An 18136-nucleotide genomic window follows, 5' to 3' on the forward strand; every position below is an offset into this window, starting at 1 on the left:
TTCATGCATTATATAATGTTAAAGTGTTTAGGGTAGCTTAAGGTTCTAATTACTTGTTAGATTAATGGAAGGTCTTGAATTGTGTTATGTAATTGAATATGAGAAGGTGAATGAAGCTTGGGTTGATGTGTGTTGCGTACAAGTGTTGGACTAAACTTTATGTTACATATTAAAAATGAAGGTTTGGATGGAATCATGATGATGTTCTTGGACGTTTATGTTGGATTTTAAAGTGAAACTTCGATCTACGCCCATTTTGAGTCTTAAAAATGGGATGAAGATGCTTTGAATCAAGCATGCAAATATGGAATGATGCAAGGGATGAGTAGGGCCATGGATTGGTTGTACTAAGTTGGCCTTGAAATTAAGAGTATGCATTAAATGAAGTATGCATGAAGTTTGTCTACGAATGGTGAGGTTATGAGGTAGCACTAATGAAATTGAGCTTCATGAATGATTCATTGTTTGGGTATAATGTGCATGTTAAAGACTATATTTCAAGGTTATAGATGTTTAGAGTATATATGGATGCAAATGATAAAGTCATGGATGTTTATAAGGAATCAATGATGGATGCCATGCCACAAGCGTTAAAGCAAGGTTAGGATTAATTCTTGGATATATATATATATATATATATATATATATATATATATTGAAGGTTAATTGGATTATCAATTGGGTTTGGGTATTGAGATATTCTCAGGTATTTTATGAATAGTAGTGAAAAAATAATAAAAAAAGTAATGAAAAATATTAAATAGTAGTAATTAATAGGTGAAAATTAATAATAAATTAATGAATAATAGTAAAGTATCAAGAAAATACTTGATGTACTCTCAGATTTGGGTAGTGAGGTATTTTATCATCTTGCGAATAGTTTCATTAGACAAGTTTGTGGATGACTAACCGCATGAGATTTGTTAAATATTCAACTCATTTTATTTTAACGCACGAATATCTCAAATTTAAAAGTTAAAACAAAGATGTAAGGCAATAATTGGTTCAAAGAAAAGCTACAAAAGCATAGGCATACTTTTTCTAATTTGTAAATAATGATTTTGTAATTTACATTTTTATAAATTGTGATACCTCATATGATACAGATAAAGGTAGGTGGTGTATGAGATCCTATATTGCTTAGAAAGAAGAAGGTAGGTGGTGTGTGGGATCCCACATTGCTTGGGAATGAGAAGTTCTTGCTCTTTATAAGGTTTCAATGAGGTTTCAATTGTATCATTGACTAGTTCTTTTAGAGTATAGATCATGTAGTTTGGGCCTTCCTTTGGAACGTTACAAATGGTATCAGAGCTAGATTCCAACTAGAAATGTGGGACTTGAGCCATGTCACTTACAATGGACAAGCCCGACGAGGACGTCAGGAATTTAAGGGTGGTAGATTGTGATACCCCATATGATTCAGATAAGAGTAGGTGGTCACATTGCCTGAGAATGAGAAGTTCTTGCTCTTTTATAAGGTTCCAATGAGACTCTAATTGTATCATTGATTAGTTCTTTGAGAGTATAAATCATGTGATTTGGACCTTTCATTAGAGCGTTACAAATGAAATATGGGGTATCACATAGATGTTGCAAGCTCTCTTCTAATTTTAATGCTTATCTTATTTTATTTACGGAATCTTCTACATTTGGTGCATGATAAAAAGAAAAGAAAATTTTTATGAAAGTGAATAACACTCGTTCCATTACTTTTCTAAAATTCTCGTCTATAGGACACTTGAGGGGTAGGCGTTACACATCTCAACCATTTTTTTTGAAAAAAAGAGTCACACGTGGCTATTATATGGCATGCCACGCCATTCTCTATTAGTACAACAATCTTATACGAATAAAAATATATAATATTTAAAATATAAAAAGCATGTAGATTGATTGTTTTGTTATAACTTGATAGGTGAATAATTTTGGTCACTGATTATTTTTTATTATTTTATTATTTTCCGACTGATATAATTTGTTTTTTTAAAGAAAACCTCTTCTCATTAAAACATTAAACAATACATAACTTTTCTTCCAAAACAACAAGCAAAACCTCTGCTGGACCCTCCTCTAACCATACTCTCTCACATTCAGTATCAACAACCAACTTAGCTACCATATGAGCAGCCTTGTTACCAGACCTATGAATAAAAGAGAGTCTCCACAATGGAAATCTTGTCATCATCTGCTTTATATCATCTGTAGCTTGTCCCAACCAAGAATTATCATCTGAATTGGACTGAACAACATCAATAACAACTTTAGCATCACCTTCGAAGTGAACCTAATGAAAACTAAAGTCAATACACAGTTTCATAGCTCTTAACAAAGCATAGCTTTCAGCAACAAAAACTGAGTTAACACAATCCTTAGGAGCAGAAAGAGTAGCTAGTAGATTCCATCCACTACCTCTGATAACAACTCTCAAACCTATCATTTCCTTTTCCTTATCAAAAGCAGCATCAAAATTAACCATCAAATTAGGCCAAAAAGTTGGTTTCCATCTTTGTTCTCTTGTTTCTATTTGACTTGTCATCGTTGGACTAGAACCCTTTGATGCACTTGCTTATAAGAAAACAGATCATCTTGAGCCAATTCTAATATCACTGCAGAACTTTTAAAATTGTTTTAAAAAACAAAGCTATTCCTTTTTGTCCATATTCTATGAAAAATGACAGAAACCAACTCCAACTGATCCAAATCTAGCCTCGTATATAATTCAGCCCATAGCATCTCAAAATCTGCATAAAACCTCTGCCACTTTTTAACTGGACTTGCATCTCCACCCCAAACATCAGCTGATGTAGAACAGGTCCAAAGAACATGCAACACAGACTCCTCCTCCAGTTTACATATTGGACACAAACCACTATCAATCACTTGCTTCTTAGACAAATTACCTTTTGTAGGTAAAATATTATTCAAAGTTTTCCATATCAACTGTTTTGCCTTCCCTAAAACCCCCATCTGCCATATTTTCTTCCATTGATCTTCAATCCTCCAAAAACTTGATGACTCCCCCAGTTTCTGACTTTTCTGCATAAGATATTCATAATGGGCACTCTTAATAGTGTACAAGCCCTTAGTTGAAACCCTTCCATACAAACCTATTACTAGCTCCCCTTCTACTGATTGGAATAGCACATACCACTTTTGTCTCTCATCTTCATTAAAGACTACTTCAATTACCTCTTTTTTCCAACTCCTCTTCTCATCATCAATGAGCACATCAACTCTGTCTTCAGAGTCAAAAGTATTAACAAGTGTCTGAACCTAATAAGTTGATGGCTTAGGCAACCACTTGTCCTTCCAAATCCTTATGCACTGACCATTCCCCACTCGCCACACAAGTAAACTTTTAACCAGATCCAAGCTTGAGCAAAGGCTCCTCTAGGTGAAAGAGGGACAATGCCCCAATTTAGCATCCAACAATTCCCCATTATGAAAATACTTATCCTTAAAAACACAAGCCACCGATGAGGAAGGTTTCTTTAAAAACCTACATGCTTGCTTAGCAAGCAAAGCTCTATTGAAATTGTTGAGATCTCTAAAACCTAGACCTCCCTTGCCTTTCACCACCCCAAGCTTTCCCCAATTTTTCCAATGTATGCCTTTCTTAAGTCTGTTGTGGCTCCACCCAAACCGTGCCAACATTACTTCAACTTCCTTTAACAAATTCTCAGGTAATTTAAAAACACTCATAGTGTAAGCAGGTATAGCCTGGAACACACTTTTAATGAGGATTTCTTTTCCTACTGTAGATAAAAGCTCAGTCTTTCAACTATTAATCCTTTTCCAAATTTTCTCCTTTAGTCTTTTAAAAGAATTGTACTTAGACCTTCCCATAACAATGGGAAGCCCCAAATATTTGTTATAGTTGTTGCACATCACCCCATCTGCCTGCTGTAAAATAAAACTCCTGGTAGCAGCCTTTGTGTTAGAGCTAAACAAAATACCGATCTTCTGTTTGTTTAAAGTTTGACCCGAGGCATATTCATATTGAACCAACAAATTATTCACACAACACCACTCATATTTTGCTCTCAGCTTTTTGTAACAATGAACTAAGACCTTCAACACAAATCAAGAACCAATATGGTGACAAATGGTCATCTTGTCACCTATTCCCCTCTGCCTATTTTGCATTGTATGGAATAATTTATAAGCTACCATAATGTTGTCTGTAATAAGCCTACCAGGAATAAAGACACTTTGGTTTCAAGAAATAACCTTAGACAAAACACCATTCATTCGATTGGCCATAACTTTAAAAATCAGTTTATAAAAGATATTGCATAAACTTATTGGACGATATTCATGCACTGAATTAGGAGAGTTTACCTTGGAAATCAATGCTATGTAAGTAAGTATGTTTTAGATCCCTTGGCATCTTCTCATTTTGCAAGGACTCCAAAACTGCTTGGACAACCTCCTCTCCCACTGTCTCCCAATGATCCTGATAAAACCCAACACCAAAGCCATCTGTCCTGGGTGATTTAAAGAGAGATATCTACTTCAAAGTAACAACCACTTTCTCACTGATAAAAACAACAACCATATAATTTTTTTTATTCAAATTATATAATATCTCTATTTAAGAAATTTTGATGAAAAATTAAAAAAATGGTAATGAGACAAAACTTGAAGTTGTAAAATATCATGATGCATTTCGTGTCAGCTGGGGCGAACGTTACGTTTTTACACGTTCAGAAGACAAAAAACGACAGCCGACCAACCTGCTTTCCTCTTTCTCCACGAGGATTCGCACCCAAAGGTTATAAAAAGTCTTGTGCCAAAGTTACCCTTTCTGTCTTCAGGTATTCACATAGACGCCACCAAAAGTTCATAACAACGAGGGTATTGTTACGAAAAATTTAAAAATTCCTAAATTTAAAAATTTAACTTATCATCTTCACATTAAACATCACACATAATTTTTTAATTTTTTTTACCAATTATGTAATATATAGATAATGATTAGAATAACTGAATTACTATAAGACGGACAAACTTTAAAAAAGAAAAAAAAGTAAATAAAAAAATAAAAATAAGTATAATATATGGTGTATGGGATGATGAATTGCAAAACTCATTTCAAGATGCATTTTATTAATTTTTTATTTTTTCTTACTAAATTTATAGTGTATAGATGATAAGTGGAATAATTTTTTTAGTTAAACAAGAGCAAAATAAAAATAAAATAAAAAATTAAGTGTAATGTATGGTATAGAGATAATTAGTAGACTCTATTGTTATTATGTAGCCTAACTTAGACTGCACACTTTTCATTGTCATCATATATAATGTCACGTAATTTGTTAAATGTGTGTGTATGTTTTAAAACATAAAAAAATATAAGTAAAACTCTAGGGTCTCCTTTAATTTTATAATATTTATCAATTCATCTGATTTAATTATTATAATTTTTTAAATTTTATATAAAATAAAATAAACAATTCAACTTTTTCAAATATTAAAATAAAAATTATATTTTAATAATATTTTATTTAATTTTCAATTTTTATCTCAATTCATTTACTCAAAAAAAAAAAATTTGACAATTTTTTCTATCTTTTTATATTTATAGTTTTATTTTTATTTTTTAATGAAGCACGTGCACCACACGATATCAATGGATAAAGTGAACGTATAGACGGCAGGGTAATTTCCCTAGTAGAAAGTTCCCTCGGTTTTACATTTGCTGTTTTCGATATTACACTCAAGAAAATGGGGCTCTTTGGGAACTCGATTGTGACAGTTCAGGTCTGAACCGAAGCTTCTTTGTTCCCTCTCTGTAAGCGTCTCCGGGTACTTTGTCCTGAATTTGCAGATTTTATATTATAAAAGGGACCTTTCTTAGGTTCAGATTTTTATGTTGAATTCTTGCTGATCACAGGCATCGACTTTGTTGGTAAGGTTTTGCTTCTTCGTCTAGCTGGTTTCTTCTTTTCTTTTTCCTCTTTTTCTCATGGAATTGTACTTGATTTTTCTCTCTGGGTTTGGTCTTGGATGTGAATGAAAGAGTGGGTTGATCGTATTTTTCTACAAAATTCGAGTCTTCATCTGGTTTGTGAATTTTGAGGTTATGTCGTGGGAGCTTTTAGTATATTCAGGTCCATGCCTTTTCTTTTCCCAAATTTTTTTTACTTATTTTTTTTTTTTTCTATATGTTTCTGAATTCCTCATGGTTGTTTGTAATTGTATCATGATTGACCTTTTTATGGAGGGTTTTTTATTTTTTTTTTTATTTTATATATATGCAAGTAAAATATGGGTCTGGAGTATTTTTCTACATCTCTTAAGTTTCTAATTGTTAATGAATTCTAAAAGTATCTTTCTGATAATAAATTTTCGCTTTCTGTCACCTTGTATTTTTTTTTTCTTTATGCATTTTGCTTTTTGAATGGTCTTTAACAGATTGCTTGGTTTATGTGTAATGTTAAATACGGCGACTGTTATTATTATTTTACTCTTGTTTCTTTCTATTTCTTTTTATTTTTTCTTTCCTTGTTTTTGTGTGTGCGTGTGTGGCTTTAGTAAGGGCTGACTTTAGTAATGATGTTTTCAGATCTTCAAAACTCTCAGTCTCTGGCCTTGCTTGCTTGACCGGGAATATAGTTTCCTTTCAGTTTCTTAAATTTCCATGTTGAAATTCATATTCTTTTGGAGCAAAAATTGCTAGATTTACTTATTCTCTTTTTGAACTACTAATTTCTACCTATCTGTTTTACCTGTCAAATTTTTTTTTGAAATTTTTACTAGCTAGGTATTTGGATGCTCATAGTATCTCAATGAGTTGAATACGTGTCATGCACTCTTTCTGGTTCTGACTGCCATAGAATGATTCTAATAGCTCTTTTTAGAGGTTTTCTAGCTCGTTATGGTTTCATATTTAATGCCCTCATTTTATTCTAAAGTGGGTAGTATAAGCAAGTTTCTGTATTGTGGTCAAATTAGGATTTGTGATCACTGATTATTATTCTTTTAACCGGTACTGGTTTTCTGTATGTTTCCTTTTCCCTCCTTAACTACCTCCTGGTTATGATTATAACTTGTAATTTCTACATTCTATGATGATTCCTCACCCTCCGGATATTTTATACTTGTTGCTGTAGTGTAGAATGGTTATAAGCGAAGCCGTTTAGATCTGTAATTGTTTAGATATAAAGCCTGCTCATAATATTTCATATTTTGTTAGCATCATCATGGCCTTGGAGAGAATTGGAGTTTCAGTTTAATTTCTCTTGTATTTTTTTTCTTCAAGGTTTTTGTGATTACTAAGCTTAGATCATGGAATTCATTAAGAAGTGGTCTGCTATAAAAGGTTGAGTTGTTCTTTCCCACAGACATTTTTCCAAAGATCAAGTAACCATGCGTGCACCAGCATTGCTTTCCCAATGTTTGCCCGGGTTAGTGACCCCTGACCGAGGAAGTCACAGCACATCCTCCATATCAGAAAGAGATTTGTATCTCCCTTCACCTGCTGTTGAGATTATCCCATCTAAGGTAAGTCCCTTATCCCCACCTTTAACCCTTCCAATCTAAATGTGTCAGGAAAAGGAAGAATTGTTCAATGTATAAGGAGATTGTTCATCTGGAGGTTCTTGTTTTTGGACAGGGGATATGATGGTTAGAAATTGTGTTCAGAGGTCTAACACTCTTCTCATTTCTACTGCGCAGACAGCTCATCCATACAAGTATGCTGGAGAGAATGTAGAGTTACATGGGTTCAATATTTTCAAGGTATGTCAAACCCTTACCTTGACAGCTTTGCTTTTCAGCATTTATGTCTCCTCTTGTTTTTACATGTAGAGTTCTTTTGTGGAAGATGAATAGCAATTGATATGATGGGCGGGTGGTGGGGGTGAGCTCAAAGTATAATCTTTCCCTTCCATGGAAGAGAAAAGTATACTTCTTAAATGTTCCCCCCCCCCCCCCCCCCCCCCCCCCCCCCCTCCCACACGGGTATAGGTCCAATCAGGTTATATGTGATGCAATGAAATTTACGAGCAGAATTGTTTTTGTTTTTCATACTGCTCAGATCATTTCCAAACCGATCGTATGGAATGTTTGTTCATGGAAAATATTTTATCCTCCAGCTTTCTCGAAAACCAGCCTTATGGCCTATGTGATTTAATTTCAATTCGTGCATGTTTCTTACATATACTAGTGTTAATATAGCAAAGCTTATACTTCTAAGATCCTTCTACGGTGGAGTGTTGCACTTGTTTATCATTTGTTTAATAAGCTCTATTCATCATTTCTAATCTTCTTCAGGGAAGAGTTAGTGTTGCTGATATCATTGGATTCAATGGTTTGGAAATGATTTCCTCAAAACCTGATGGTGGGTACCTGACACCGGTATTCATTTTCATGTGAAGCTTTCCAATTCAGATCTTCTGTTGATTAGCTGTAATATTACTATTTTTTTAGTAATCTCATTCTATATTCCAAGATTGACTATATATATATTCTTCAGTGTCATTGTTCTCTATGCAAAGATATAAATGATTGTTCCAAATTTTAGAAGCTAAAAACTCTTATGGTTTTGTAGGATATCTGAAATCTTGCGACAGCTCTATTGATCTTGTTAATGTCCTTAAGCATGAGATTCGTGATGGACAATTGAGTTTTAGAGGCAAAAGGGTACTTGAGGTAATTCATTCAAAGAGAGATTTTCATTACTTGCTATTTCATGCTTCAATGTTATTTCATTTCTTGACCTGTCAAAAAAAAAAAAAAAAAATTCATTCCTTTCTTACATGTTTTTAATGTTCTGAAGCTTGAAGATTTTTTATTCCACAAGTAACTATTGTTTTTGTTTTTGTTTTTTGTAACATTCAATCCTGATATGGAAAATTTAAAGTATTTCTTCCATGGTGTTTTCGGACTGGAAGACAAATGTATATATATATATATATAGATATATATATTAGGGGTGCTACCGGTACCCTACGGGGTGGGGTAGCCCCTCCCCGCATGGGCGGAGGGTGGTGGATTCCCCCGAAACCCACCCCTACAAATGAGGGGTGGGGTACCTCGTCTGGGTACCGCGGTGCTGGGGGTGGACACCATGTCTGCCACCCCCCTCCCCATCCGCGCCCACATAAATGGGCCATATGCCCAGAGCATGTTTCTGGGCCCAAAATGGCCCAGAATTATATGTAATGGGCCAAAACTGGGCCAAAACCTGTTTCTGGGCCATTTTGGGCCCATAAATTAACTAAAAAAAAGAATACAAAATTAAAAATAATAAAAAATAATTTACAATAATAGAAATTTTATACTACTAAGTTGCAACTATTAACTAATAATCATAACTAAGCTATTACAAGAATACAAGTTAAGAGAAAACTATTACAAAATTACAAATTCATCTAAAAATATTACAAATCTTACTATTGTAGCAACATTACAATTAACTAATTAATTGAATTAACAAAAGAATAACAATTCATCGGAATTTGGGGTAGCCATGGTTGTAGAAAAGTCAGTGAACTCACAGCAAATGGCAATGGTGGGTCCAATACACACGAAGTCATACTGCAGTGGAGGTAGTCATAGACGTCGTCTCATGTATTGCTACAACAATTAAATTTGAAATTAATACCGATTAAATGAATATAAATAAATTTAAATAATAAAATGAAATCCACGATTACCTAATCCAGGCTGATCACCACCCTCCCCGTCGGCCTCCTCAAAAGTCAAGAACATCCGAAACATGAATTGGGGTCTCCTTGATCCAAGTATGCATGTAAATCAATGCCTCCACAATGGTAGTAGGCAATTAACTCCAGAATGGATCTAATATGCGTCCTTCGGTGCTAAAGGCCAACTTTGAGGCTATGATGATAATAGAGATGATCAAAATACTGTAGGCTATCTCTCCAAGGATGGTGATACTTCACGGCATTGGTCTTCCACTAAGTTAATATATCAAAGTCTAGTGCAAATGGTTGAAGATCTACTGCCAAGTATCTGTCTACCTCCGACTGAACCTCTATAGAATAAGGAACTATGGGGTTGTGCTCTAACCTCTCACCCCAGTCCAACCTATGCCTTTTCCCAATCCCGACTTCTGAAGGAGGTGGGGGTTAGGTGTAGGTGCCGGAATATTACCACCTCTAACCCTTGTCGCAATAAGCTCCGCCTATGCATTCTCATGCGCAATTCTAAATCTATATACCATGCCATTAATTTGACCCGCCATTTGGCCCCACAACTCTTTCTGATATATAATTTTTTTTTATATCCTTTGCTACCGTGTGACGAAAAGGAAGATTAAATCTAGGTTCCAAGTACTTAGAATATGCTTGAAATCATTTTCCCTCCACAAACTGATAAAGGTAGCTCGTCCATGATGACCATGAGTTAGGTGTCTCCTACACTCCTCAAGATCATACTTAGTATACCTCTTCAACGTTGCACCCCCGCTATCCCCCATCTGCCCTTTTCTTAAGTCCAATCTCTAGTCTAGATTGACTCTTCTCTTGTAAAGATTTTAATATTGAACTCTTTTTGCATTTTTCTTCTAAGTGTACCTTTAATTGAGATGTACCATGTCTCATATAGTGACATTCATACACTTTAATTGGGGTCACCACCCTCTAGCTTGGTAAAGTGAGTCCAAACTATTGAAATAGATTTCTTGCTTTGTGGGGGGCTAGGGGCAGGGCAAGGGTTCATAGGGGTAGGGGTAGTGTCCGTAGGGGCAGGGGTAGGGTTTGAAGGGTTAGTAGGGGTAGATCTGGTAGGGTTATATGTTGGGGTAGGGGTAGGGGTAGGGTAGGAGAGCTAGCTCTAAAATTTGACAGACTAGCCATTCCCTAAAACTGGCAAAAATTTGAAATGAAGTAAACATCATAGGAACAATTAAAACCATGCAACAATCACCCCAAATGGATTAGGATTTCAATTTCAAAACCCCAAAACAGTTCCGAGTTTCATATTGAAAGCCCAAAACAAATCGGGGTTTCGATTTTAATTTAATTTAGGGGTTTCAATCCAAAACCCCAAATTAATTTAGGGGTTGGGGTTTTGATATTAATTTAATTTAGGAGTTTCAATCCGAAACCCTAAATTAATTTAAGGTTCCAATCTAACATAATTGGGTTTTGGATTGAAATCCTAAACTAATTTAGGGTTCCAATCTGAAATCCTAAGGAATTTCAAATTCACAATTTAAAAATTACAAATATCAAAACACAATTCACAATTCAATCCTCCACAACACACAATTTACAATCTCATCCTCCAACTTCTCAATTTAATCTCATCCTCTATAACTCAATAAATAAATAAATAAATAAAACATAATCAGCGTGTGAGTCTGCGACAGGAACTTACCTACGGAGACAGACTAGGCGTGCGACGGACAGACTACGGAGCGGGAGAGAGAGCGGCGACTGCGAATGGAGAGAGAGAGAGAGAGAGAGAGAGAGAGAGATTCTCGTGGGAAGGAGGGTTAACCAACTTATCAAAACGACACTGATTTGATATGGGTTGTTTTAAAAACAAAAAACCCAGTAATCAAAACAGCACCGTCATTTGGCGCCGTTTTGATGATTGGGTTTTTTTTTTAATTATAATATACATTATATATATATATATTTATGATTTATATACATAGATGCGGGGGGCGGGGCGGGGCGGGGTTGGGCCTAGCCCGACCCCAGGTCCCTCTGGGGCACTAGATGCAGACGGGCCCCCCGCCTGCAAAGAATCATAGTTACATTAATTCAATGTTCCTGTATATAGAGACAAGTAATCCAAATATGCTTCTAAATGTCGCATAGTTTTTTATCTGCACTTCTTTTTCAATATTATCATTGTATGAAACCTTTTTACTTGCACTTTAACAGTTGGGTGATTTTATAGCTTCCTCACTTGTGCGTTTCTGTGACTACTTTTCTTTTGATGCAGTAATGATTAAGTTAGATTTTAAGAGTTAATCCTTCTACTCGGTGATTCTTGCAGCTTGGCTGCAGTTATGGACTTCCAGGGATTTTCTCTTGCTTGAAGGTAAATCCTATTTGCTGATCAGTACAGTGATCTTTACTTTTGCTGAATCTTGTTTATGCATCTACCTAGAAGTGTGATAAAAATGAGTCATTTTCGTTGTTCTGTCTCACTCTCTTCGGCTTCCAGCCACCACTTCTAAAATATACAAATCATATTGCTGCTTCTATACGGGGACCTCTACTTAAGGTTTGCATGAAAGCATGAGCATGTTTGCTAAGAGGTGCCATCTGATGGTGGACATTTAGAATATTGCGACACCTGCCATCAAGTCTGCAATGATTATAAACCATCATGTCTCCAATCAAGTATCTCAGATGGCCTGTATTTAGATTGCTATGTCATCTACATATACAGATATGCACGGCTATAAAGGATATGCACTTTCTATTACTCCCCTAAATTTTTGCAAAAGCATGATGCCTTTGAATTGAGTAGGTCTCAAATTTGTGGGTTCAAAATCATTGGGGAATGGGATTGTCTTTATCATTGTCAAGGCTCAAATTTTCTGTTTGCCTGCAGAATTTGGAAGATTTTTCATTCTGATTTCTAATTTATGCACGTATCCAGTGAACGTTGAACTCACAGCCTTCTCCTCATTCTCATGGGGGCAGGGAGCACAATTTGAACCGGAGACTGGCACTTTGGAGGATTATTTTATTATTTAAAGCAGACACATCATAAATTATGCATCATGTAGAGAGAATGCAAATACAAATTTTATTTTGATAAAACGAGAGCATGGGCTATAGGCTCGATGCGAGGAAGCCCATTGAATTAACTGAATTTGGTTCTCCAATAATGCACTTGCCCGATATCTGATTCATTCATGTACAGGGTGCTTGCACAGTGCACTTTCAAGATGCCAATGCAGAAACTATAAGATCCACAACCATACCAAATGTGCTTGCCAATCTTGAGCAAGCTCGGGACAAGCAGAGCCGACAGCCTGAGAGCCCCCTGACTCCATCCAGACAAACTCTGGCTCCATCAGTGCACTTTTTCGCCGGGGACTGGGAAGAACTCCCCACTGTGTTATCTGTAATGAAGAATGAAGGGTTTGAAGGGACGCCAGTGATAAGCATGAGCTTTTCTGAGGAGGATTTCATGGATGGATGTAGTAGCCTAGATGGTAGCATCATGGGGCAGGAATCCTCCTTGAGGCGATCAAGAAAGCTCTCTGGAAGTCGAGCATGGGAGAGGGCTTGTGAGAACAATCAGGCAGAGGGTGGGTATGATGTTATCTTGATGACAGACATCCCCTATTCGGCGACCTCTTTGAAGAAACTATATGCACTCATAAAAAGGGTACGTTTCTTTGTCTCTTATGAGTCATGGTTATATTATGTTAAATCAACATACAGACTCCCCAACTTACTCATGACCATAGTTGCAAAAGTTTATTGTAATCTCAAATTCAATGGCATCTATGCTTTATTACTACACTCCATGATTTGTGAATGGATCGGGGAAAAGTGGGGGGGATTCAAGGATTCTTATTGGCTTATTTTATTCAAAATTATGAGTCACTTAAATTTATATGTTATAGTCGGGCTACGGGATGTAATAACATATGCCCTTCTAATCTCGTTCAGACACTGAAATTTTTTGCTCATCAACTTGGATAATAATTGAACCAATCCCAAAAATACAAATAGAAACAAATTCTGGTGGTATCAGCAGCAGCTAAACATATATAAACGTGCTTTAATTCTCCTACTCATGTTTGACCGTTTTCCTTTGGATAACTAGTGTGTGAGACCTCCATATGGAGTGGTGTACCTTGCCACAAAGAAGAATTATGTCGGCTTCAACAGCGGAGCACGGCACCTGAGAAGTCTGGTAGATCAAGAAGGCATTTTTGGAGCGCATTTAGTCAAAGAACTTGGTGATAGAGATATTTGGAAATTCTTTCTTAAGTGACCACAACATTCAGAACTGCAGAAAAGTTTCTTTTTAGTTTGTATAATATAATTCACATGCATTCTTTTGTTTTTCTTTCCCAATGGCTTGGGGGGGATTTGTTCAGTAGTTAATAGAGTTAAAATGGGGGAAGTATGTGAATCCAAATTTCTTGCTGTGCCTTGCGTGATTTTTATTTTCCGCTTTACTTTCTCGAGAAAATAAGTAAATAAAATAAGTAAAAACTCGCAAGTTGTGCTGATTTTATAGTTGAAACATTTTCTCGTCTTCTTGTTCTGCGTTTCAGGTTTGAGAAATCTGGAGAGTCTCAAAATAACATATTTTTTTGTTAAGTTTTACAAATCCTATGATGTTTTTCAATTCTCTCTCTAAATTTGATGGTCGAATTCAAAGAATTATGCACAATTCTGTCTAGGTTTTTATAAAGCAATATTAAATTGTTTGCTGACTATTTGGGAATGAAAAAACGCTCTTCTAGGTTTGTAATTGTAAAAATTATAATGGAAAATGATATTAATGAACATTTAAACGAATAACTTTAAACCTTGTTTGTTTTTACAGACGAGATTGAGATGAGATTAAAATTAAAAGTTGAATAAAATATTGTTAGAATATATTTTTTTAATATTATTTTTGTTTCAGAATTTAAAAAAGTTGAATTGTTTATTTTATTTTTTGTGAAAATTTAGAAAAATTATAGTGATTAAATGAGTTGAGAAGAATTGTGAAAATAAACGAGACTTTTCATGTCATATTATGGATTTATAAACAGTATTTTTCGTTAAAAATATCAGAAAATGGGTTTTTCTATTCTTTGTCGAGCCAATCCAAAAATAAATAATAATAATAATAAAAGAATCTATCTCCATCACATGTAAAACATAGGTTTCCATTGAAATGTTGGGGCTTCCCAACAAGGCATTCGGACTACAAACTTTCTAGGTTTCATCTTCGACAATTCTTTCGTAGACGATGATCTTTTGAGTTTGCAACTTTTGGTTTATAGTCTCAAATAAAATACCAATATTTCCAAATAAAGTTTGGTTTTCTAGAGAATATTTTGAACTCTAGGGTCTAAAGTGGAAAAGAGATAGACACACCAAATGAATCTAATGCCATTTATTAAACATTTAATGCGGACCGAGAAATTCACCCGAGTAGTCATAAGTGCTATGAGGCCAACTTTATCTATATATCTCTCTTACACTCTAAATCATAGAATTCTATAGCACTCCCAAGAATCTAAATCTAAATATGAGAGTCAAAGTTTTAACTGTTATCATATCTTCTTAAACATCGCAGTTTGAACCTATCAGGCTAGATCTTTAAGGCCATGCAATTCTTGGAGTATGATCATACGCCTCCTAATCAGAGAATTTTAGGATTTTGCATGGTGTCTTAACTAAGACTCAGCAATAGTAGTACATAATTACATGTAGAAGGAGTACTCAGACAAGTCTGGTGTTGCAGAGGAATAAAGATACAAGTTTTCCTTCCATGGTGACAACAAGTTATCCCGGGGGCCACTAGAGTGAAACTCTTAAATAAAGGGCAGAAATTTTTTTTTTTTTTTTTTTTTTTAAATGGATGGAAAAATAAGGAAATCAATCATGTGTTTAGATTATTTCTCCGGAAGTATGTGTTTGTCTTCTTCAATGATATTCTTGTGCATAATAAATCATTAGAAGAACATCTCAATCACTTGAAAAGAGTGTTAAGAGGTTCTAAAGTTAAATCACCTTTATGCCAAAATGAGTAAGTGTCGGTTTGGCACACGAGAAATGGAGCATTTGGGTCATTTGATGTTGGCCTCGAAAGTTAAATAGATCCTACTAAAACTGGAGTTCCATGGAATTGGCCACTTCCTACCACTCTTAAATCCCCTTGAAGTTTGTTGGTTTTAACAGGTTACAAAAGATTTGTTAGAGGCTATGCTTCTACTATTGCTCCTTTAACTAGTTTCGTGGAAAAAAATCTTTTTCTGTGCTTGGAATATGAAATCATCTCAACCCATCTCAAACCAATTATTGATGGGACCTACTACTTTTTCAATTTTTCATAAAAAGTTAAAATCCATCTCAACCCACTTCAAACATTCAAATACATATCTCAACCTATTTACATTCAAACACATTTCAATTGGACCCACAAAATATTACTATTCACATATTAATTCAGATCATCTAAGATCACCTTAACATCCAAACGCAGTCAGTAGATTCTACAAGGGCTTTCTAAAATCTCAAGTATACACCCACACATCCACCAATTCTTAAACACTTGACGAAATCTGTCTCTCACTCACAGTGGAGAGTTGTATTGATTTATATAGACAGTATTACAAGTAAGTGATAAAAAGAAAGAAACAAAGGAAAGGGAAATTACAGGGATTAGAAATATGTCAAATATTATATGAGCTATCCAAATCATTGACTGTGGTTTATAATCTCTTGAATCATGGTGGCTGATGAGTACCCTAAACCCTAAACCCTAAACCCGGAGTACAACCATCTTCTTCATGACATGTGCTGCTATCACTCCCCCTCAAAAGAAAACGAGGCTGAGGCCTCATCAGGACAGAGGCCAAGTTTGCTGTGAAGATGACGGAAGGGAAGTTTAGCAAGCGGTTTAGTGAAAATGTCAGCGAGCTATGGGAATGAATCATACTCTTTGGTTGCTACATAACATTAGTCGTGAAGAATGAAGATGTTGAGCTACCAGCCACTGTAATGACCCTAATTTCTTTTCCTACAACAATTTGGAAAGAACCTTGAAATAGAGCTAGAAGTTCCTAAGGGGTACTCATTTTAGGAAGGATTAATCCTATTGAAGGGCAAGATTTTCATTGTCAAGAATTCTCCTTTAAGAAGAAAGTATTGCATTCTTTCCACTCTAGTTCCCACGTCGGACATTCCAGATATCACAAAGACTGTACAGAGAGACAAAGCTAACTTCTATTGGTCAAGTATAAGGAAGGGATATGAAGAAGTTGATTCAGGAATGTGACATCTATCTAGCATCTAAAGTTGAGGATGCTCATCCTGTTGGATTGTTACTTACGGCCTCAGTCTTGGGCTGACATTTCTTTGAATTTTATTGAAGGATTGTCACTTTCTCAAGGATACAGTGTCATTTTAATGGTTGCTTATAGACTTATTAGATATGGAAACTATTTTCCATTATCGCATCGTTATTCAGCTATCAAGGTAGCCCAAGCTAGCCCAAGCTAGCTCTTCCTGGAAGGAATTGTTTCGCCTAAAAGGTATAATTTTATCTTACAATTCTACCTATCATTTACAAACATATTGAAAAATGAAGATTTTCAACAAATGTTTGGAGTGTAATTTGTGTTGCTACATTACAAAATAAACCAAGGATTGCAGTTCTTGGTATAATACTTAACACCACGCTTCTTCACATATGCCTTTTGGAGCAATATATGAGTACTCTCTCTGACTATTCCTAGTACTCCAGCAAATGCAGTAGTAGATGGGCAGTTGAAGAGTAAGAGAATATATTTTTGAGATTCATAAAGAAAAGCTACAATCAGCTCAACATAGAATGAAACAAAATGCAGGTAAACATTGCAGATAAAGAGATTCTGAGGTAGGTGATTGGATATACCTTCTTGCATAAACTTACCAACAACAAACAATGGCTTTGAGACGTAGTCTGTCTCCCCAATATTTTGAGCCTTTCCCAGTAACTTTACCTATCTTACCACTCATGGATGCTCAGGGTGAAATTAAACCAAAACCAGAAGCCATCTTAGATTGTCGGATGCGGCGCCTGGTAACCAGATGTGCTTGTTAACTGGAAGGGCACTCCAATAGAAGATAGTGCCTTGGAAAGTCTGTGGAAGCTCCGTGACTTGTACCCTCATCTTGTGGGCAATGTGCTTTGATGGAGAGGGATATTATGTGCAAGGAAGGAGATCCTGTACAGGACTACTAAGCAATTTGATAATTGCAGTGAGAGGCTCTAGGTGTTAGATGGAATAAGAATGTAAGGTGCCGGATCATGAATATCGGTAGGAAATTTGTATTCTTCTTTTTTTTTTTTTTTTTTTTTTTTGGGAAATGAACTTCATTAATAAAATGAGGTAATCGGAAACATTACAAAAGGAAAGCTAAACTCCTGTACAAATAGTTCGAGTTCTCAATAATTTCCTTCACTATACTTAAAACAAAAA

At 35.4% G+C, this 18136-nt stretch overlaps 1 protein-coding gene across 1 annotated transcript; it reads left to right on the top strand.

Moving 5' to 3' along the window:
- Positions 1 to 5674: 5674 nt before the first annotated feature.
- On the top strand, positions 5675 to 14099 carry LOC121246971. The gene is made up of 8 exons (XM_041145298.1): positions 5675 to 5911; positions 7347 to 7506; positions 7681 to 7743; positions 8278 to 8344; positions 8555 to 8655; positions 11980 to 12024; positions 12859 to 13329; positions 13774 to 14099. Exons 2-8 carry the CDS (start codon positions 7372 to 7374, stop codon positions 13942 to 13944), a joined length of 1053 nt encoding a protein of 350 aa, XP_041001232.1. The 5' UTR covers positions 5675 to 5911; positions 7347 to 7371; the 3' UTR covers positions 13945 to 14099.
- Positions 14100 to 18136: the final 4037 nt, after the last annotated feature.

Source organism: Juglans microcarpa x Juglans regia, chromosome 1S (genome assembly GCF_004785595.1).
Source record: "Juglans microcarpa x Juglans regia isolate MS1-56 chromosome 1S, Jm3101_v1.0, whole genome shotgun sequence".
NCBI classification, from domain to species: Eukaryota; Viridiplantae; Streptophyta; class Magnoliopsida; order Fagales; family Juglandaceae; genus Juglans; species Juglans microcarpa x Juglans regia.